This window comes from Eubalaena glacialis, chromosome 16 (assembly GCF_028564815.1).
Source record: "Eubalaena glacialis isolate mEubGla1 chromosome 16, mEubGla1.1.hap2.+ XY, whole genome shotgun sequence".
NCBI lineage: Eukaryota > Metazoa > Chordata > Mammalia > Artiodactyla > Balaenidae > Eubalaena > Eubalaena glacialis.
This window is the reverse complement of record NC_083731.1, coordinates 66,850,682-66,874,489: the sequence shown is the minus strand read 5'-3', so window position 1 is coordinate 66,874,489 and position 23,808 is coordinate 66,850,682. Positions and strand designations below refer to the sequence as shown.

General features: G+C 42.8%; 1 protein-coding gene across 8 annotated transcripts in view; it reads left to right on the top strand.

Annotated features, from left to right (window-relative positions):
- Positions 1-23,808, top strand: part of ENOX1 (ecto-NOX disulfide-thiol exchanger 1) — a 612,162-nt gene that overhangs the window by 456,445 nt on the left and 131,909 nt on the right. For all 8 annotated transcript variants that reach the window (XM_061170742.1, XM_061170743.1, XM_061170741.1 and 5 more), the window contains one exon: positions 7,674-7,886. In XM_061170742.1, the coding sequence (XP_061026725.1) occupies positions 7,674-7,886 (213 nt within the window). The remainder of the gene's footprint in view (positions 1-7,673; positions 7,887-23,808) is intronic.

The window sequence follows — 23,808 nt, the reverse complement described above, 5'->3', positions numbered from 1 at the left end:
GGCATTACTGACCTTCACAAGGCAAGATAGACCATTTCATCTAGAAATATTTTACCTGATCCAAAAGCAGGAATAATCAGTGCATGTTTATGTTGTCCCCGCTGAATTTTCTCATTTTCACAGTTACTAAATTGTTGGAGAGATTGTGTGTGTGTGTGTGTCTCTGTGTGTGTCAGTGAACTTGTAGGTATGTCGAGGGTAGAGGGGGAAGTATTAACATTTGTGTAGCCTTTCACGCTATCCGTGATTTGAAGGATAGGTAAGGTACCACCCCTCTTGATGGTTAATTGAGCAGCCAGAGAATGGAGATTTGTTTAGGGATGTCTAAGTTTTAGGTACATATAGTGAAATTTTGGGAATGTTGTAGTAGCAGTGCCATCCTGGAATGTCCATTCTGCCTGAATCAGTATGTGACTGTACACTAGAAGTTATTTCCACCTATCATAGAAGCTAGAAATCAGGGACAGCTGTATAGACATACCATTCATTCTCTGTGTGTGTGTGTATGTATGTGTGTGTGTGTGTGTCTATCCCCATTTCTCTGGAAAGAAAAGTGTTGTTGGATGTCTTCCTTTTTTCCCTCATTCTCGAGACATTTTGTTCAAACATGGAATCTCCCTTCCTGTCATTCCTTTCTAGACCCACCAGAAATCAGGCTACTCCAGCCCACTTCAGTTTTCATATTCAGGGCTCATGGCCTGGCTCTTGTCACACTTATCGTTCTGAAATTCAGGGTCAGATCTCCCTGTGCACCCAAAGAGGGGGAAGAAATACAAAATGAGCCTGTATCAGTGATTTTACTTAACTCACTAATTAATGAGAGAATGAGTAAGATGTTAAAGCTGGTACAAAAGAGAGTTTGCTTTGTAAAGACTTATATTTTCTTCTGGACAAAAATTCATTTACATTGTTACAGAGAAGAATTATTTGCATTGTTACGCATTTTCACAATTTATGTTCTGTCCCTAAAGAGTTGTAAAATAGCCTAGTCAATAACAATTAGAGATTCACATCCCTATAAAATCAGATAATCCCAGAGGGGGTTGGAGAGGATCCTCTAGCCCAGCATTCCATCGAAAGGATCTGCAGTCTCTGTGCCCATTTCCAAGACTTTGACTTTTTTTTTCACATTTTTTTCTGGGATGAAGATGACTGACATTTAAGCAGCTCTTCTTTAAATGGGGGTGGAGGGTTTGGGGACAGGGATTCACAAAGCTCATGAGAATCACATCAGAGCCTTTCAGTATTCGCCACTCTCTCAGATGCTACTTTCCATTTCAGGTTTTCATTATCTTTTAACTTAGGTGAGCTCCTCACCAGTTTCCCTGGCTTTTATTGAGTGATTTCTTCTAGTGCTTCTCCAGTTTCAATGTGCATATGAAACGCTTGGACTAGGACACAGATTCTGAGTCAGGAGGCCTGAGTAGGGTGAGGCTGCGTTTTTGATAAGCCCCCAAATGAGGCTCATGCTTGTGGTCTTTGACTAGCAAAGATGTGTCCCCTATGCAATTTTTAAAATGCCTACTATGTGCCCCGTGCTCAGTAAACGTGGAAAAGAGGGATAGGGAGGGAGGTTGACAAATTCTGATGTGACAAGAAATGAAATAAGATGGGTATGGATTCAGATAGCGATACTGAAGTGTGATAATCATTATAATATTATTTAGTCCTCACGAAGCTGAATACAAAGGTTATTACCTTCCCAGAATTAAAAAGCTAAATACAAAGCTAAATGCAAGGGTTATTACCTTCCAGAATTTAAAAAAAAAAACAACTTTCAAAAAGATTTTTAAGTCATTGGATAAGCTGATTAGCTTACTGTGGAAAGCGCTGCTTCTGTGTAATTATTTGACATCTCTCTTAACTTTCATTGCTTATGGTAATAACCTCGGAGGCCTGAAGGGTAAAAGGACCAGCCAGCTTAAGTGCCATGAGAACATTTATCTCTGGTAGACAATGTGAAAATACTCTTCAACCTGAAATTAAAATGTTTATTATCGGATTGGAAGAATCAACATTGTGAAAATGACTCTGCTACCCAAAGCAATCTACACATTCAATGCAATCCCTATCAAACTACCACTGGCATTTTTCACAAAACTAGAACAAAAAATTTCACAATTTGTATGGAAACACAAAAGACCCCGAATAGCCAAAGCAATCTTGAGAACGAAAAATGGAGCTGGAGGAATCAGGCTCCCTGACTTCAGACTATATTACAAAGCTACAGTAATCAAGACAGTTTGGTACTGGCACAAAAACAGAAATATAGATCAATGGAACAGGATGGAAAGCCCAGAGATAAGCCCACGCACATATGGTCACCTTATCTTTGATAAAGGAGGCAAGCATATACAGTGGAGAAAAGACAGCCTCTTCAATAAGTGGTGCTGGGAAAATTGGACAGGTACATGTAAAAGTATGAAATTAGAACACTCCCTGACGCCATACACAAAAATAAACTCAAAATGGATTAAAGACCTAAGTGTAAGGCCAGACACTATCAAACTCTTAGAGGAAAACATAGGCAGAACACTCTATGACATAAATCACAGCAAGATCCTTTTTGACCCAGGTCCTAGAGAAATGGAAATTAAAACACAAATAAACAAATGGGACCTAATGAAACTTAAAAGCTTTTGCACAGCAAAGGAAACCATAAACAAGACCAAAAGACAACCCTCAGAATGGGAGAAAATATTTGCAAATGAAGCAACTGACAAAGGATTAATCTCCAAGATTTACAAGCAGCTCATGCAGCTCAATAACAAAAAAACAAACAACCCAATCCAAAAATGGGCAGAAGACCTAAATAGACATTTCTCCAAAGAAGATATACAGATTGCCAACAGACACATGAAAGAATGCTCAACATCATTAATCATTAGAGAAATGCAAATCAAAACTACAATGAGGTATCATCTCACACCAGTCAGAATGGCCATCATCAAAAAATCTAGAAACAATAAATGCTGGAGAGGGTGTGGAGAAAAGGGAACCCTCTTGCACTGTTGGTGGGAATGTAAATTGATACAACCACTATGGAGAACAGTATGGAGGTTCCTTAAAAAACTACAAATAGAACTACCATATGACCCAGCAATCCCACTACTGGGCATATACCCTGAGAAAACCATAATTCAGAAAGAGTCATGTACCAAAATATTCATTGCAGCTCTGTTTACAATAGCCAGGACATGGAAGCAACCTAGGTGTCCATCATCGGATGAATGGATAAAGAAGATGTGGCACATATATACAATGGAATATTACTCAGCCATAAAAAGAAATGAAATGGAGGTGTTTGTAATGAGGTGGATGGAGTTAGAGTCTGTCATACAGAGTGAAGTAAGTCAGAAAGAGAAAAAGAAATACAGTATGCTAACACATATATATGGAATCTAAGGAAAAAAAAAAAAAAGGTCATGAAGAACCTATTGGCAAGATGGGAATAAAGACACAGACCTACTAGAGAATGGACTTGAGGATATGGGGAGGGGGAGGGGTGAGATGTGACAGGGTGAGAGAGTGTCATGGAGATATATACACTACCAAATGTAAAATAGATAGCTAGTGGGAAGCAGCCACATAGCACAGGGAGATCAGCTCAGTGCTTTGTGACCACCTAGAGGGGTGGGATGGGGAGGGTGGGAGGGAGGGAGATGCAAGAGGGAAGAGATATGGGAACATATGTATATGTATAACTGATTCACTTTGTTATAATGCAGAAGCTAACACACCATTGTAAAGCAACTATACTTCAATAAAGATGTTTTAAAAAAAAAAAAAAAAAAATGTTTATTATCAACTGGTATTTCCCAACTTTTGACCACTGGATTTGCCGTAACTTTCCAGCACTAATGCACTGCAAATCTATTAGAAATAGATTATAATGAAAGAAACTATGAAGGGAAAAAGTCAAAGTGGGCAGAAGACTGAAATATGTTTTGGAAGTTTTCTTCTCACGTTGACCCCTCAGAACTGGAGGGCCAGTGGATACATGAACCAACGATTACTGTATAGAGTGACTAATGTTTTCATAGCAGGATATGTAGGGAATTGTGGAAACGTAGCAAAGGGACACCGAATTCATGTTAGGGTTGCAGGAAAGCTTCCTTTATGAAAGGCACTTAGGCTGACTCTTGAGGGAAGCATAACAGTTAGCCGGGTGGACCAGGAGTTCCGCGGCCCCTAGGATGAGTGCACAGTACATGCAAAAGTAGGGAGACAAGGCCATGGTCCTTAACAACGAGGAGTGTGACAAAGGAATGGCGAATGGATTGAAGGGGAAACTGCAGATCAAGGGAGGCCATGGAGCAAACAGTTGCAGTAGCCCAGGTGTGACATTGTGAAGACGCTGATTAGAAAACATTGGGCAATTTTTAATGAGCAAATGGTCCATAGTCACTCCATAATGTGCCAATTTTCCCAATTCTTTGTGTGGAGAAGGCATGTCTGCACATTCTAGTTTCTGAAGGGCACCCATGTTCAGAGTTAAACCCATGCATGTTCACAGAAAGTATTTGGAATTTTTATAAGTGCGTCTTTGATGTGATTTTTATGAGCCGTGTTAATTTCTTTCCACCTGAATAGCTTTAAGAGTGCTGCAATCTAAATCCTGTTTAAATTAGTTTATATTGTTTTCTGTTTTCTCTGTGATCTTTCCCCTGAATCCAGAATTGAATTTTCATTTAGGTATTAAAAATGACCGCTCCCAACACCCTCCTGTAGCCATTCAGGGGGAGCTGCTGACTTAGTCTTCATTTAATATAAAGTCACGTCTTACATGGCAACAGATATCGACTAGACTTAACCAGTCCTACGTTAGCTAATGTTTTCACAGTTAATTAGAACGTCAGTACATCAGTCATCCACCAGCCCGCCTCAGAAAGTTCAGAAACAAGGATGAAATTGGGAGTTTTCAAAACTATGTACTAAGCCATATATATATGTATATATAAGATATATACAGTATATAATGTATATTTTTATTTTATTCATATATACTGAGAAAATGGAATTCTGCCTACTATTACTTGTTACAGTGTTAGAAAGTCTCTTGCCTACTTACTTTTTCAGCTGAGTATTTTCAGTTGCTTAATCCTAAAATTGCCGTCTCTCTTTCTGAAAACTATCAATTAACTCTAATCTGCTGGTGAACTTATGCTTTAGGTCTAGGAGTGAAGAACAATAAAATTTGGCTTTTAGGCCATTCAAGGAAACATGCATTTTTAAAATTTAAGTGTGTTCTTCCTGACAGTAAATTAGGGTATTTTTGAACTGCGTAACCACAAGCGAGAGAAGAAAAAACTGCGCCCGTACGAGGGTGAAAGAAAGATGGGACCCTGTTGCTCTCTCTCTCTCCTTGGAAGCCCCATAACGAAAACATCTAGGATTTTTCTTTGTGTTACGTAGAGATAAAAGTCACAGCAAAGGGGAAAAATGGTCCGTGAAGTCAGAGTTCTCTTTTCTGTTGTTGTTATTTTTTAAGAGGGGGAAAAAAAAAAAAAGATTTCTTATAAGCATTAGGTTGATTTCTGCTGTCTTTTCGGAGGCCCATTCTCCTGACACATGTCTGCAGAGAGGCAGAGAGAGGGAGAGAGGCAGAATTTATTCTGACTGTAAGGGTCGCAGTGGGGCTCCCACAAGCATAATGCTGAATTATGGGCCTCTCCACGGGTTGAACGCAGTGTTAAGTTGTGTGATGGATTCTATCATATACAAGCTGCTCTGGTCCATGAAATAAGAACCCCGTGTAGCTGGAGTTCACTGAAGGTTGAACTCAGACTGAAATTCCAGAGTTAACAAAACTGTGCAAACCAGCTGTGACGCTGAACAAGTGCGTGCTCGCTCGCGGGTCAGTTGAAATTGGCAAGGAAACTTGAGTCTTTCACGTGCAGGCTGCCCTGTGGGCCTTCCCCAGGCCACTTATCTCCTCGGATCAAAGCGTGAGGGCAGAGGGGGCAGGTTTGCCCAGGAGTAAAGCTTTGATCCCCAAGCCCAGACTGGCACCACCCAGGCGGGAGAGGGCCCGGGATGGTGGCCCATCAACAGCAGGATTTCCATCCTGGAGAATCCACGGGCACTGGGTCAAGCGATCCTGCCTTCACTCAGTGCAAGTACCTCCTGGGCAAGAAGCAGCCACAGCAGTGAAGTGCCCTGGTCTGAAAGGGGGCCTCTGGGAGAAAAGGTACTAATGGTATTTCCACAGCGCTCTGCAAAATTCACAAAGCACTCCGCAAATGCAGACTTTGTATGGTGTGTAAAATACTAACAGCGACGGTTGATTGTAAAACTGCTGGTGAGTAAAATAAAATAAAATTCCTTTACTAAATATGAATCACCCTCTATCTGTTCATCTAGAGTGTGTATGTATGTATGTGTGTATACGTATGCACACAATATATAATAATATATAAACAATGGAATATACACATACAGTGTATAAGGATGTCTCTGGTGTTCCCCTAGTAGAGGGAACATGGTAGTCACTTAGTATTTGTCGAATACGTGAGAAGCATCTGAATCTTTTAGTCTAATTTTGCTTCTTATTTTTAGAACTCAGATTCTACTCAGTTTACTTGGAAAATGTAGGACTTTTTTTAATTTTTATTGAAGTATAGTTAATTTATAATGTTGTGTTAGTTTCTAGGATATTTCTCTTAAATCACATTTTTTCGGGGGTAAAAAATATGGATGAAAGGCTCGTCTCCTCAAGTTTGTCTGGAAAATATGCAGTGAGCCTTCAGCAATAGGATCAATTAATGTTGTAATAACTGACATACAGCTTCCACTTCCAATTAACTTAATCTCCTTCAAACTTGCTTCTTCCTCACCCTCCAAGTCAGTCGTAAAACACAGATCTGTTCCAGTAACTATTTGCAAACGGGCAAGTATATTGATTTCTTTGAAATAAACTTTATCACTTATTTACAGGTAGAACCCCTCTGCCCGTCAACACACCCCTCAAACCAAGTTCAAATGGGTTTCCAGTCGCCTTCCAAGGCAAACACTGACCACCCTGGATCAGGTCCTCTTTTGTTGAAAACAAGGAAATATTCTAGTTTTCAGCCTAATCAAATATGTTCTATTAAACCTAAAGTGAAATTAGTTTTGAACTGCAGTAGAACAAGAATTGACCTATTCCTACTACCACCTTGGGAACAATATCTCACATCACAACCACTTTTAAAAGTAATTTAATCTGTCATCCTCATCTTGACAATAACTCAGCAGATTCTAAGTCAGAAAACTAGTATCACTGTATGCTATTTCTGGTGAAAGAATAAAGAAATCAACTGGAGGCCAAATAGGTGAATAACAGTTTTTCGAGCCAGTCGTAAGAAAGAGAAATCTGGGTTTGGTGGAAGAGTGCGGTTGTACCGTATTTCAAAGGATGCCCAGAACAGATCTTCTAAAACTGAGCTCATTGAGTTGATAGTGAGGGGGTGAACCACCCTTTGTTTCTTGGGTGGTTGAGCAGTGCCGTGGAGTTAGATGAGGGAAGACAAGCTAAGAGATGATGGAGCCATTAGTCGCAGGAAAGCTCACAAGGTCAAGTTCTGAAAACGTATCCATTAGGATGGACCGTGCTTTGCCTTTAGAGAGGAACCAAAGTGAAAACCAAAATCTTTCCTGGGCGTGATTTGGACTTGGTGGTTTTGCATTTCCAGACGATAGCAAGTTTTCAGAGGCCATCACAGTGCTGCTGTCCTGGATTGAGCGAGGGGAAGTAAACCGGCGGTCTGCAAACCAGTTCTATTCCATGGTGCAGTCGGCCAACAGCCACGTCCGCCGGCTGATGAACGAGAAAGCCACCCATGAGCAGGAGATGGAGGAGGCCAAGGAGAATTTCAAAAATGCCTTAACCGGGATCCTCACTCAATGTAAGTAAGATTTTGGGGGCCATCTCTTTTGTCATGATGTTGCCTTTTCTTATGTACTCATTTTTTTTTTTTTCATTTGGGGGTAAGTAGTCCCATAATTTCCCATCTTACTCCATATCGAATGGCAAAACCTCATAACCGATTTCATGTCCTGTGGCAACTTGGAGGAACACGGACCCCGCCCTGAGAGCTTACTTCTCAAGGTGAGCAGCATTTCTGTAGCTTTTCCGCAGAACACCCGGCCTGGCCCCCAGGGCGGGGCAGACAGATGCTTCGGTGCCTGCTGGACCCACTACAGTTCACACCGCCCCTGCAGGGTGGCCACCCTCACCTGCGGGCTCTACACCTAGACCCGCACATCCTCCCCATGCCGAGAGTAGAAGCAGCCCCTGAATACACTGTCACGCATTGTCCTTGGGCTCTGTTTAGAAAGAAGGTCAGAAAGACTCCTCCTCAGGATCCTTTATTTGAGGTGAGCCTTGGCTGTCAACACAGGCAACTCAGGAGTAGAGATTTTTCTGCAGTATTATTTTTTGTCCTTTATTCATTTGGAAAACAAATTGCCTGAACCACTGGATGCCGGTGATTTTTCACGTCCAGATCCTAAATTGATGAAAGGGTGTAAACGGGGCTTTCTCGTAGAACAATAGTTAGGGAAATTACCCAGGGCTCTATTCAAAACAAAGGACATATATTTTTTTATGGGCACTCTGTGTCTGTAGTTAATGTCACAGTGGCATCATGCCTCACAGCTGCTGATGTGCCCTTGCTTGGTAAAAGCTATTAAATGACACTTGTAACGGTGCCGCGCTCCATTCCACACCAGGTGCAGGACCCTACGCGGGATGGCAATATATGCAATTTACATATTCATTCTGAGAATAAGTATTATTTTCAATGACATAATGTGCCAAAACGCCCATCACCTCTTTCATCAGTGTAAGCCCCAGCCATAATGTATCCATTAGGATGGAAAGAGAGGAGGGGATGAAAAACCAGAATCTTAACTGTAAATGTGTTTTATATGACTTTGTTGTCAAAAGACCATTTTTGCCACAGCGTAAAATGTCACGTAAGGAAACTCCCAAACATAAACTCTGATAAGTGACCAAACATCCAGTATGAGACCAACCTGGGACACCCTGTCTTTGTAGAAAAAAAAAAAAAAAAGGAAAAACGGAACTGCTGAATCTGATAGAGACCATTGTCAGACCACCTTACCTAGATCCCCTGGTGGCGAGCAATGACCTTTTACCCGACTGTGTATGCCCAGCAGTTCTGAAGTTGGGGTTACTAGGGCTAGGCTAAAGTCCACTAACACCCAGACCACCTTTTAAAGGAGGGAAGCAGAGAATTGATTAGTAGGTGGGGTAGGGTGGATTGATAGCAGAGAAAAGGGAGAGAGGGAAAGGCCACACCATTCTAATAATACAGTTCCTACAAAGTTATGGCAAGAAGCCCACTGCCTGAACAGTAGAATGATCACTCATTACCTTTTGCTCACTAGCGTCAGGTTTAAATAAATCCTCATTCCTGTGAGGTTTGCAGTCCGACTGGGCAGGGAAGACTCAATCCTTGACTCTCACAAGGAAGATAGGAAGGCAGCCACACATTAGAATAGGGGAGGGATTTTGGTTTTTTCTTGCGATACCTGTTGAAAGAAGCACTTGTCAAAAACAAGCCCCCCATCATGTGGCTGAAAGAATGGGATGTCTAATATTATACAGGTAGAAGCCAACCTAAGTGTAAATCCACTGAGAAATAGACAAAGAAGTCCAGCACTTGGGGATACAAACGTCAGTGTTTTACTCCTGATAAAAGCAGAATTGGATAATGGGGTTGAGATCTGCAGCGATGATGGGCTTCCTGATGCTGGACCTGGGGGTTAGGCATCCAGCCACAGGCAGCTCCGAGGACCACAGGCTTCTTCCTGTGGAGCCTGTATCCATATGTACCACATCACACGTGGAGAAGCAGACGGGAATGAGTACAGGTGACCCTCGAACAACACGCAGGGGTTAGGGGCTTGGACCCTCTGCAGGATGAAAAATCCAAGTATAACTTTACAGTTGGCCCTCCCTGTTCTCAGTTCCATATCTGCAGATTCAACCAAGCATGGATGATGCAGTATTGTAGTATATATAAGTGGACCAGCGCAGTTCAAACCTGCGTTGTTCAAGGGCCCACTGTACCCTGTACAGGCAGGCTAGTTCACTTGCTCCCTGAAAAAGAAGAGAATGAAGGGCTAGAGCAGGACCAGGAATTTTGGAGGAAGATCCCACCTCATGGAAACCACAAGAATGGAGATTACTATCATAGATAACACTTAGGTACCTCACCTATAAAATATCAAAAATTAAATTCTTGCTTTTAACCTTTAAACCTGTCCTTCTTTGGTTTTTTCCTTCCCATTTTAATAAATTCGCAGTCCAAAATCCTGTAAGTAATTTTCACACCCACCATCCCCCACCACCAAAGCCCACGTATAGGACAGCAGGAAATCCCATTGTTTCAACATTCAAAATTGACCCACTTTTATTCATTTTCACTGCCACCATTCAAGTGCAGGCTGCCTGAACGATGATAAGAGCCTGGTATGTCAGTTAAATATGGTGTCCACCTGTAAGTAATAGAAAACCCAACCAAACTTTATCTTAACAAATGGAGCCTTTTCTTTTTATACACAGTGAAATCCAGATTTGTTGGCCCTGGTTCAGTGGTTTAAGGCTGTCAGGCCTGAGGTTTCTGTGGTACTATCAATATTAACCTTCTTAGATAGTTGCCTAAGAGGGCTGCTGTTGCTCCTGCCATCACATCTTGTTTTTACAAGCTGGAATCACATAAGAAAAAGGAGAGGAAGAAAGGAAGAGGAGGGTGTTGCACCTTTAGAGCAGGAAAGCAAACTTGCCCAAAGATCCCCAATAGGCTTCTATTTGTGTCTTGTTGTGCAGAGTTATTACATGTGGCCATGCCGAACTACAAGGAAAATGGGAAATATACTTTTTTGACTGGGCCATTGCTCTCCAGGATAAAACTGGAGTTCTCCGAGTTAGGAAGGAGGGGAGAATGGCTACAGAGAGACATTTTGCAGTTTCTGCCATGTGTAATTCCTCCCTTTCCACCTTTCCTCCAGCTCAATCTATTTTTCACACATTGTCTGACATAATTCAGAGCACGTCTTCCCCACTTAAATCCCATTGCACTTAAAATAACATTCATCCTCCCGAGCCTCAAGCTCTCCGTGCTTGCCTCTTCAACGTCAGCTCTCCCTCACCTCATGAGGCATCATCTCCACTGGCATTTATCCTGCTGAGCCCGTCTAAAGCTACCTCCCACCTCCGAGCCTTTGCACATCTGTTCCCTCTGTCTGATGGGCTCTTCCCTGTACTCTGCATGCTTCCATCCCTCTCATCCTTTAGGTCTTGGCTGTAAGGCCACCCTTTCAGAGAGGCCTTCCTGATCCATCCTCTCCAAGCAGGCTCACCATTCCTGCATCTCATCAGGTTCCTCAGGGCACTTATCCGAATGGGTATGACTTAATGAATTCTCTGGTTTTGGTTTATTATAATAAACGTCACAAAGGAAAGGACATGTCTCTCCTAGTCATCGATATATATCAAGTGCCTGGAACATGGAAATATGCAACAAATATTTGGTGGATGAGTGAGTGAATGAATGAGTACATTGGAAGGAAGGCAGGAAGTAAGCCTGAAACAGTAAGCTCAGAAGTTTCCAGGAACCTTGTAGAACAGTTTGGCATCGGTGTTAGCACTGTCTGTGGATAACAGAGTTTCACTTTGCATGTGTAATCAAACAAGTTGAAGAAAGAGCTCACCAGCTATGCTTTTGTTGGAAACTGCTATATTTTACCAGACACTTGGTAGCAGGCTAGAGGATGTTAGGAGAGTTGGGGTAGAAGGATAAACACAAAAGTTCATGTTGACATCTCCCCAGTTGTCACTGTCTGACAACCTGTACCTTCCCCATCTCGCTATTACTGTTTGAGAGATTCCCCCCTTAACCCTGTAATTTGATTCTGGGAAGTATTTCAGCAGCCAGCAGATACCAACAGGGATTGTGAAAACCCCAGCTGAACTTGACAGCCCCCAGAGCTGTCCAAGGGGTACACGCCCCAGCCACAGAGGGCCTGAGGGGCCTTCGTGTGAATCCTCAATAGCCAGGACCCTTCAGGATGACTTGAAGATGGCAGATACTTTCAATGTGAGCCTCCGCTGGAGTTAAGCCTGTGAGGTAGAACGGGAACGTTGCATAGCTCACTGAGCAATCTCAGAATTTTCCATTCGTTTTTATGTGCTTTTACAAAGACGACAATTCCCCAGATGCAAAGGGGAACCAAATTCTAACATGAAATTCACCATAAAAATATTAGCAATAACCTGACTAGCCTGGTAGGTGTGTGTACATTTCCTCATCCTTTAAATTTTGAAATATATCTCATTTCATGTCTGGTGGAGTTATGTTTGTTTGTCTCCACCGCATTTTCTGCTTCACCAAATGGCTTCAGGGTGAGTTTGGTGTCCATACACGGAGCTGCCTCTAAAATAATAGCTGCGGAAGTCCACAGCGATGGACATACTTGCCATATTTTTCAAAAGTAGAACCAGTCATACCCCTATTTATCGGTTTTAATATTTCTGGCAAACACCACAGGAATCACATTTGGCTTTCTCTTTTAGAATTAGATTAGGATTGTAAAGCACTGGGATTCGGGAATAACATCTCAGCTTTCTTTCTCCAAAGTGGCTGGAAATCTCCTGGTTATTTGACAGTTGCTCCCTCCCACGTAAAAGATCCCCACAATGTCAATGTTATGCTCCTAGCATTCCATGGCAGCCTCTCCATTAGAAAGTCAAGTTTCAGGGAGTCGTTCATAGGCAGTTTGGAAGCAGGTCTATTGTTGAGCTAGTTTATTACAGCAAGTGGGGCTGGCCTGGTGTCCTGAAGAGAAGGCCCACTGAACAACTTCCAGGAAAATTCAGGTACATTACAAAGCTCCAAGCGCAGTAAAAGTGTGGGTCCCTATATAGATTTTGTTGGAAATAGCCAACTGGTTGACCAGGAGAAGGGAAATTCCATTGCATGTTAGTCCATTAAAATGGATTAAATGTGCATATCTCCTTGCCTTGCTTATCCTTGCTTTCATATTTGAACAAACAGCATTTGTTCAAAGGGAAAAAAAACCCAAGAGCCATGAATAATTTAAAGGTTGAGATTTATTTCAAGGTTTACATCAAATGCCAGCAGTTACCTTCTAACTTTGTTGGTGTTCAGTTCTGTCAACATCTGTTTAAGTTCTAACCTTCTTCCTATCTCTGACCTTCACCCCAGGTTGGGCTATGTAGATATAACCAAATAGGCATTGTTTCCATCTGAGCCTTGGCATAAAGTGTCAAAGGGCAGCAACTAAACCCAACCAAGAGTTTGGGGAGTATGGCATCCATTCACTTCTACTTTGGATCGTTTTTCACCTGTGACAACGGATGTGCAGTTTTCAAAGATGTTAGATGAGAGCATCCTTTAAACTGGTGGGGCACCTAGGGCTTTCCCTTCCTTTCTGGGCCAGCTGGATAGATCTCATTCACTATATATAAAGAAAGGAAAAAAAAAAATTCAGTACAGGTGAATCATCTCATTCTTATGTCATTTTATTCTCATATCATCCTTATCTCATCTTTATGTCACCTCTCAACCTATCCATTGGGCAGAAACTCCCCCAAGTTTCCCAACTGAGAGACTTTCGGGTTTTGATCTTCCTTGCTTTTTAAACATTTATACGTCAGAGGAACTCCCCATAGGCCTGCCCACATTCAGGTTTTCAGTTACGAGCAAAGCTTGTCATTTCGAAGCTCAGAGAAGAGCTATTTATAACGTTGAGGAAGCATGTTCCACAACACTCAATTATTAATGTGCATGCCAGGTCGATCAGTTGTCCATGCCTTGTTACAACACACACGCATCTGATGAAAATTTAAACACTCCACGATCGTCCCACTCTGGTAATTTCCCAGCACACTTCCTGGTAAGAGAGGAGAGAGGGAAGGGAGCAAAGTGGGGAAAAGGCAAACGGGAGGCAGAAGGTGATGGAGAAGGACTTAGTCATGTTAATTTAAGATTATGTGCCGTAAGTATGAGCAGGATGGAAAACTAGAAATTGTTGAGTGCCAGAGCTGGAGGGGACCTCAGACCCTCGTTGGCCCAAGCCCCCTCATTTTATAGAGGAAGAAACTGAGGTCCCAAGAGCAACCCTGATAGGCCCCTGTCATTTAGCAATCTATGGGCAGATTAGAACCCAGGACTCTTGGCTCCTCGGACAGTTCGCTTTCTCTGTGTGCGTGTGTGTTTATGAAAAATGAAAATGATCAGAGGAGGATAAGTATAAGTTTATAGTTTACAGGTGGGTGTGAAGAAGTGTGCCGGCATCACACTGAATATAAGAGCTGCTACCTGGTCGGAAAACAAAGTCTTTGCCTCTAGCACGACCCTCTTTCCCCCCCTCCGCACTCGTACTTCCTCCCCATCCCTTGTCGGAAGCGTTTCCCCTCCTCCCCAGGCCAGAGCCGAAGCTCCTATCACACCTCCTCCATGAGTCTTTTCTGTCTATTCTACGCATAATCACCTCCCTTTCTCCTCCCTTCTGTAGCGCTTGTCAGTACTGTCTACTTGGGCATTTGATTATTCTTTTAAGCATCAGGTCTGGGGTTTGGGGTTTTTTCCTCCAGCAAGATTTTAGGCTAAGCAGAGACAGAGGCCGTTTGCTGTTCTCTTTTCCCACCTCACTGCATCACTTTCAGGCAACATTCTTGTAAGCACCTCAGTATACAAATATTAGTTGTTGATCATATGTCACAGGTGGAAATCAAAGTAGTATTGGAAATTGGGCTGGAACCTAATAACTGCGAAACACATTCTAAGTGTTGGTTTTGGGGGTAAACCGTGATCTTAACTGGCTTTGATCTAATATACCATTCTCCTTAAAAGTGAAATACATAGAATATACTTTAGTTGAGAATTTTGCAGAAGTAGTATTAGAGCGCTGTCATTGATGTTATTTTAACCTGGAGATTGGGAAGGTTAGAACTATCATGCAGATTTGTTTTGTGCATTTATGATAGGAAATGGCATCAACCTCATCTTAGATCTCGAAAAAAGCCAACAGTGGAGAGACTTTTGACCAGGCGCCAAGAGATCCTGGTTTTGATGCCAGCTTGACCATAAATTAGCCAGGTGACTTTAGGAAAGGCCTTGAAGCTCCTTAAGTCTTCGTTTTCTCATCTCTGCGGTGAAAGGGTTTGACCAGACAGTCTCCTAGGCTCTCTTCCCACTCTGAAAATTCGGCTGTCCTTATCGTATCAACAACTTCGACCCTTGAACATCTCTGAATGTCTACACACAACAAGTACCTGCCGGGATGTCAGTAACTCTGGAGCTGATCATAGAACAGAGGATCAGATGACACTCTCCGTGCCCGTCCCGACTCTGCCTGGCTGCGGAGGTTACATCTCCGGGCAGTACTGTAAGTTTTAAGCCACTTCTGCCCCCTGAGAGTGTGTGTGGCCTCCTGCTGGTGCTGCAGATGCACCAAAACTCGTGTCAGAGAGGCTGCATCTTGCATCTCCTCTGCCGTGTCCTCATCTGTTTTCTTGACTAAAATCGTAAAAGCCTCAGGCGTTTGAATGAATGATGAAACTCATCCACAATATTTATTGGGTCCCTATTAAGTGCCAGGTAGAGCACTGAGTGCTGGAGTGAAATGTGAGGGGCATCTGATCTCCCTGTGAACTTTGACCCCCGTTTCAGGCAGATTGGCATCCTCGTCCACATTTCTCCTGCCTGGAAAGCTCTTTCTGAAATCATTTCCTTCTTAGGAACATCTCAGCTAAACTCTTTGTTTTTTAATTTCCGCTAGGGGAAATTTGGCTCCCGTGTCCCTGCTGTCGAAAAAGAATTTTATGACGTGTTAAAATGTCTTCCCATGTCTGTGGTCGTCATCGCTATCGTGCATCCATGGGAAAAAAATTCCCCATGACTGCCTTAGCGACTCGGCAGGTCTTCTGTTTGTCCTCAAAATTATACAGATGGCTGTGTTCGCCAGTGTTTTAAGTGCTGCAAACATAATTTTCATTAAAAAAAAAAAATACCTTTTTGTTCTCAGGGACAAAATGTCCAGAGAAAATACCTTTTATAAAAACTTCCAAATCAAGGATGAGCACAGAATTTTCTATTTCACAGGACATCAAAGCTGATAGCAGAAGATGCTGGAAGCCCGCCAGAACCGAGTTGAGCCTTTTTTGGTATCGGCTTTCAGCCTGCATATATATATATATATATATATATATATATGGGCTCTCTCTCTCGCTCTCTCTATATATACATATATATATATGTGACTGAGCCAAGTAATACACTATTGATATTTGCATTTCTTTTAAAATTTAATGATAGCAAAATATGAGAGAGAAATTAAGTCTTATACTCTGGAACAATAAAGCATTGTAGAAGGCTAGATTTCAAGAATTACCATATATATGTTGAGTGAAACACAGAAGTTCAGGAAATACGTAACTCCTGGGAGCTAAGGAAGAAAACCTTGCTACCTTGATCCCAGCCCAGTTGTAGGGACTTGGGAAAAAAGCCACTGCCCAGTATCAGGGGGAGGGGGAGGGGGCTCATGTGAGGAAACAGTCTCTGAGCTACTTTGGAAGGAATCACATGTAAAAAAAAAAAAAAAAAAATCTTTCATGAAAACCTTTCAAAGCCAGGACACTTTCAAGCTAGATCCGAGGAAAAGTGAGGTGTCAGGAAAGTTTCTTGAAGGCAGATATGATGTGTTCTTGACTCTCTGTGCAACTGAAGAAGAAGTACCGATTAGTATTTGTGCTCAAACAAAAGAACACTGTCCAGGGAGACTCGTGACAGAGTAGCCACAGACAACGTGAGAGAACATCTAGTTAAGGAGACAGACTGCTTAGGTGTGCAGACCCGTGCTCTAGCAGGTAGCCGTGTGATCCGCAAAGCCAAAAATATATCCTGTCTGTTCCTTCACAGAGAGTTCGCAGACCCCTGTGCCATGGGATGGCAGAGGTAGGAAGGATATTCAGGACTGACCCCCCTTGACCTTGGGATTCAAACAGGTGGAGGTTTTGCAGGCCACACAGCTGCTTAAAGGTGGAGCTACGGCCTCAGAAATGCAGGCTGCATGACCCTCCCTGCCCGCCCGCGTGCCCCCCGAAACCCTGTGCGACTCCTCGACCCCTAAAAGCTCTCCCTCAGCCCCACCTCAGGCTTCCCCTGCTGAGGCTTTTATTCAACAACAGTGATAAGCAAAAGTAGGACAGCACAGATTTTAGATGAAAGCGTGTGCTGAGCGCACACCCCCAACGGAGTCGATTGCAGTCTGGTAGACAGGTGAGCAGGGGCCCTCTTTCCAGACCCTGGGATTCTTCTTTGCTGTCTTTCACATTCCTCAGTACACTTTTGGAGAGGGCTCAGTGCAGCTTCCTGCCCCATCACAGCCGCAAATATTTGTCTTCTTTGCAGTAGAAAATTCTGCTCACCTTAACGTTTTGGACCAGCCGTTCTTAAAGCCTTTCCTGCCTGCCTTGGCGCTCTCTGCAGCCTCCCTCTCGGCAGTTCTCATACTGGGATTCGCTGGGGCTGCAAGGGCCAGCAGCATCTCTGGATCTTTTTGTCCCCAGTGCCTAGTGCAAGGTCTGGCACGGTACGCTCCCCAGTGTCCGTAAGACTTTGGCCCATAGTACAAATGCATATACAGATGGGTATAAATGCACGATTTGAAGTTGCACAGATGCTATTTTCCATTCCCAACTTCACCACTTGCTAAGTATATGACTGGTAATGATACCCTCTCTGTGAATCTCAGTTTCTTTCTCAGTGAAATGGGCATGATAATAGCATCTGCCTCAGATCGTTGTTGGGGAATTTAAATGAGGTAATGTTTTAAATCAGAGGTTCTCAAACTTCATTATGCGTTGGAATGACCTGGGGACCTTGGAAGAACAGGCTGTGCTGGATCGGTGGTTGCCAGAGGCAGAGGTTGGGGGGTGCAGGGAAGGGGTGAAGGAGGGCAAGAGACACAAACTTCTAGTTATAAAATAAGTAATTCCTGGAAATGAAATGCACGGCCCGACAGCAATAGTTAACAGTACTATATTGTGTATTTGAAAGTTGTTAAGACAGTAAACCTTAAAAATTTTCATCTTGAGAAAAAAAACTTGTAACCATGTGAGATGACAGATGTTAACTAACCTTGTGGTAATCATTTCATGGTACGTACATACTGGAAATCATTATGCTGCGCGCCTTCAGCTTACACAGTGCTGTATGTCAGTTATATCTATCTCAATAAAACTGGGAAAGATGTTTTTAGAAAAAGAATCTGCTGGACCCCACCCCCAGAGTTTCTGTGCAGTAGGTCTAGGGGCTACTTGCATTTTAATAAGTTCCCAAGTGATGCCCACGATGCTGGTCCAGGATCCACACTTTGAAAACCACTGTTTTAAATCATCAAGCATAGTGCCTGGCCCAGTAAGTCTAAGTAATCAGAAATAGCCAGCTACTGTTACCTGATTTTCCTAGCACCACTCATGGAGTTGATGGTGACCCAGAGGAAAGCAGGGTCACCATTTTGAGGGTCACAGAGGAGAAGGAATACCCAGAAACCAGGTCTTTTCCCTTCCTGCTAGATGATCAGTCTTCACAACAAGCCAGATACTGATAAAAAGGGCAGTTCTGATGAGTCTGTGGACTTCTTTCCGTGATTCACAATGGAAACTGCAGATGTGGATAGCTTGCGTTCAGAGAATTGGTCATCATGTAATTCAGGCCTTTTCTCATTGATCAGGCATGGCAAAATTTAACATTTGATTACCAGCTGTTGACAAGGGATAGGAAAACAGCCTGAAAAACACTTGTGGGCATAAAATGGGAGTGCGACTTGGCGTTAGCTCTCAAAAATTAAAAATTCATACACTTTTGTATATTTTTTCCACTGCTAAGAATTTCTTATAAAGATATTTAGGTAAGAATGTGTCAGAAAATATGCCTGAGGATGTTCACTGCAGCCTTACTGATAATACACGTAGGACTGGATTTCCAAGATCGTTAAGTAAAAAAGAGCAAGATACAGCACAGTATATATATCAATAATATTAGCACTTTATGTAAGTAAAACAAGGTTACACATAGTGTACTGTATGTATAACTTTTTCTTTGGATGGATACTCTGTTAACAATGGTTACCTTTAAAGAGAGACACTGGATGGGCGGTGGTCAGGATGGGAAGATAGACTTTTACTTTTCATTTTATTCATTTTTTTCTTATATATGTATATTACTTTCATTTAGTCAATAGGGATAATCCAGACAGGGTGACTGATTGGATTTTAAAAAGCCTAATAGATGCTATATATTGTAAGGAACCATTAAAATTATAATAGCTTCATGGATTTTTGTTCCATTACTTTCCAGAATATTTGAACAGATGCATTAATAAGGGTATCTACAGTTCCCTGAAGTATATTGGGATCTATACTATACAAAGCTTCAAAAGTCACTGTCTGCCTAATATCTTACCATTTATTGGAACAATGTCACCATTTCCTGCTTGCTTAAAATTTGCCAAAAGCACCCTGTTTCTTTTTGTATAATTTGATCAGCATGTTTTTCTTCCTATCCGCACCCCATTCCCCAAAAGAACCAGATTTCTGGCCTCATCTAGCCAGGAAGGTCAGAACCGTGGTGCCTGCTGGTGGTGTTTTGGCCTCAGGTTTACCAGGGCTGGAATGGATTCACAGGGTTACACAGCATGGCTCTTTTTACTCATCTCAAGACAAAAACCCCAGAATGCCTTTTTTCCTCCTTGACTTGAAATTCCGGTCCATGCCTCCTTAATGTATGGGTTTGATGGAGTTAATGCTGTTTCCTGGGCTTCCCGCCAGACTGACTGGCTCCTGAGTGAGGACCCAGAACACAAGTGAGGGCACAGGAATCTCTTTGGGAATCACTCTAGCAGCTTCCCCTGTCGTGTTCAGCACTAACTGCTCCTTCCTCTGGCTTTGTCTCACTCCTCTGGGCATCCAGAGGGCCCAAATCACTTACTCCATTCTCTGTTATAATTCTGCAATCCAGGGCCAAGGCTCTTCAATCCCACCCTAGCTGTTGGTATTTAAAAACAACACTAAAACGCTAGTGGGGGAACTCGGCTCTTTCATTTGTTACGCGCCTTTGAAAATCTCTTAGGAGCTCTTCACAGAGGATTTGGGAAAATGTTATCCCTTAAAGGAAAATAAGATTTCCTCTGAACCCCACAGAGCTAAGGCTCTATCAGGAGCCTAGATAACATTAAAAACAAAAATTCAGCTTGGAAGATTTGTTTGAGGTGCTCTATTTAGGCAGGCCTACTGCCTATAAGGACTTTAATCGGTTTCTCCTGATATTTGGGAGACTAAATGGATTGAAAGCTCTTTCACAGCTGCTTAGCTGGAACAAAAGATGCAGGAGGTGCGGGGACTCAAGACACGGACTCAGGAGCACATGGAGGAAAAGGTCTGGGTTTGTTCTTTGGAGGAACCTAACCTTTCTCTTTCATTGCTTCCAAGGCTTTTCTGCCCAGAGCTCAAGAATCAGGAGCCTCGTGCCCACCAGAAGTCTGAGGTTTTGTGCTTGGTGCCCGGCTCCTTCCCAGGGAGCTTGTTTGAGTGTGTTCTATTTCTGGGTGTTTACCCAGAATGTCCTGTTTTGAGCTTGTCCTTTCTGAGAAGACTGAAGATAAGTGCTTCTCAAGATAATTGATAAAGTTCTCTCTCATGTAAGAAGTATGTTCTGAAGTCAGCAGATGTCCAGACATTTTGAGGTGAGGGGAAAGTACAAAAAAAAAGGTTGTTAAATTACCTAGTCTTAGGATTTTTTGTTGGAATGCTGAAGAATTTATACACATGTGTGTGCATGTTATGTGTATAAGAAAATGAATAATCACTAGTAGGGTGTTCAATTAATTAAACACAGAGGCCATTAGAGGAGGCTCTAATGTCGTGGTGGCCTAAGTATGCAAACCAAAACCTAAGCCTGTAAATGCCTCAAGGTTAAGAAATGGAAACCTAAGGACAACCAACCATAAATAACCAAATAGGCTTTGAGAGACAGCCAAACAATAATCTCCTTGCTTTGCTTCTGCCTTTTCCCTGTAAGTCTCTCCCCAACTCCTGTCAATGGTGCCCTCCTAAACACTTCCGGTTTGGTGCCGCTCAACTGGAATCCATTTTTGCTAAAATAAACTTCAAAAATTTTAATATACCTCAGTTGATCTTTTAACAAGAGGTTTGTCTCTGCCAAGAGTGATTAGCAATTTGCTCAAAGCTCTATTTATCCTCCGCTAATGTTCACTTATACCTGCTGGAAATGTACTAGGGACTCTGCTATGACACCTAAGACGGACATTCAAGCATACTTTAGAAAAATCAATCACTTTGAATTTTTTCATTTCTCTCAAATAACCTAATTTAGGCAAAGTTAATACATAGAATTGTGGGAGGGCGGTTTGCAAGGTGTGAAGGGTAAATATTAATTCTCTTATGGAGCGCCCTTTCTGTTGTTAATACTTCCAGAATGCTGAAGTATCCTTATCCTAATTGCTATAGGCTCTTATGGGGCCCTGCAGCCACCACTCTGCAGACCCCTGGGTGGTGAAGGCCCCGGTGGCGGTTGATGTGAATCTGCTCTGCTCTCAGCTCAACGTCTGCACGCTACCTCTTTGAACAAAGGCCAGTGCCATCTTGTTTACTATTTCTGTCTTCTCTGAGCGGTGAAGTAGAGTGTTAAAGATTCCACTTAGTAACTACCCATAGTTTTACTGTGCGTAGAATAAGCAGTATGCATTATACTGGAGAAGTGGTGAGTGGTAGTCGGATTCAGGGACTTGCTCTTTGGTGTTTCCTGTTGCAGACAGTGGAGAGAGGATGGTCCTTCCCTGGGACACCAATCCTAGTGGTCGTCCTGATTTATGGTTTTAAAAACATGCCGTCTTTGAATCACATTCATTACTTGGGCATACTCTTTGAGGTAGTTTTTCACTAATGATGATGAATTCCTGCTGATCCTAGCACTCTGCTGAGTCCTTTTGTGTGCCCAAGATCTTTCATTTGCAAGACGAGTGGCTGATTCAGGGGCAGTCTGCACAGAAATGAGAGAAGTCAACTGGGCCATAGAAATACTGTGCGAGTATTTTTTAAACCTAAGCTGAGTTACACAGTTTTTGTCTTTTGGGGTTGAGGTTTTTTTTAACTTGTTAATATGTGGGGGGAAAGTATAAAACTTAATAAGAAAAGAAGTATAAAAGTAATCACATTTAGTTTTGCTTTTAATTAATTATGCTACTGAAAAGAATACAATTACATGAAATTGAGAATGGCCCAGAAAATTCAAGATAAGCCTCTGAATTCTGACTTCTTTCTGAACCTCCAGTACGTATTTTGGCTCTCTCTGGATGACCTTCAGGCATCTCAAATTCAGCCTGTCCAGAAGTAAACTCCTTATCTTCTTTCTCAGACCTCCACCTGTGCTCTTGGTCTCTGATGTACTTCTCAGGATTGAGTCATCCTGGTCTCTCTTCTCTCCAGCCTCACAGCAAGTCAGCCACCGTGTCCTATCGACTCCTTGCTCCTCCCTCCATTCCAGTGCTCTGTCTTAATTCAAGCCTTCATCATCTCTCCCAAACAAATCCTACTCGGATATGCCTCCTCTAGCCTACAGTATAAAGTCACAGTCTGGCTTGGCATGCACGGTCCTTCCTGACTTATTCCCTCCCAGCTTTAGCCCTATCCCCACCAGCTACTTTCACACAAATTCCTTTCACAATTCCATGCCCACCTCTGAACCGGCCGCCCCTGCCTCCTCTACTGGGCAAGCATTGATTCATCATTTAAGACTTAGAAAATGTTGTTTTCTTTGGGGGTGTTCCCTGACTCCATCTACTGAGTTAGCTATTGTGTCCCCATAGCTGTCATCCATACCTCTCTTGCATAGGATAATTATCTGCTTGTCTTTCTTGCTCCCTAGAGACTGTGGTCTCATCAAGGGCATGGACTTTGTCTTAATCATATATTTCTAGCAATCAGTCAAATGCCTGGTGACTAGGAGGATCTCAGATGTTTTCTCAATGAATGAATGAATGAATGAATGAATGGAACTTAAACCCTGGGATATGGTAATAACATGTTCTAAATAACTGAGGCATTTATCCTCAAACAGGGAATATCTGCAAGAGTACATGCCTTGAGTAGATATTAGGGGATCCATTTTTACCCTTGAACCTGTGCAGAGTCTTTCTTCTAAGTACCTTCCCTTCTGTACTCCTCCAAGTGCATTACTGGTCTCTCTTACCTTCCTCCCACTCCACACACGCATGTATGACCACGTAATTTTCTCTTTAGTGTATCCCCTTTATTAACAGCCTTCTCTGATTGACGGCAGAATTTTGACTTCTATCACCCAGATAACTCAGCCTCGACCCTTCCTGTCCACTCTCCTCAGGCCTGGTGTCAGGACACCACAGTTCTTACTCTTCTAAATGATGCTGATCAAAGAGGTCTACTATTAAAAGCAATGAGACCCATTACTCTTTAACAGTCCCGTGATCACCACCCCCGCCAGATAGTCTCATCAGGCAGTGGATTCCACCATGGGCATTTTGGGCTGAGTGCTCTGTGCTGCCCGTGCAGCAGGCATCTGGAGGCCCCAGATGATGCCAGCCTCCCTGCAGGCAAAGCCATAGGAAGCCCGGGCAGTGGGGCTGAACCAGTTCTCCTCGGCCAGTCACGGGCAGTGCATCCGAGCAGAGCCCTGGGGGTGGGTGGTCAGGGGAAAGTCAACACTGGGAGCAGCTCAT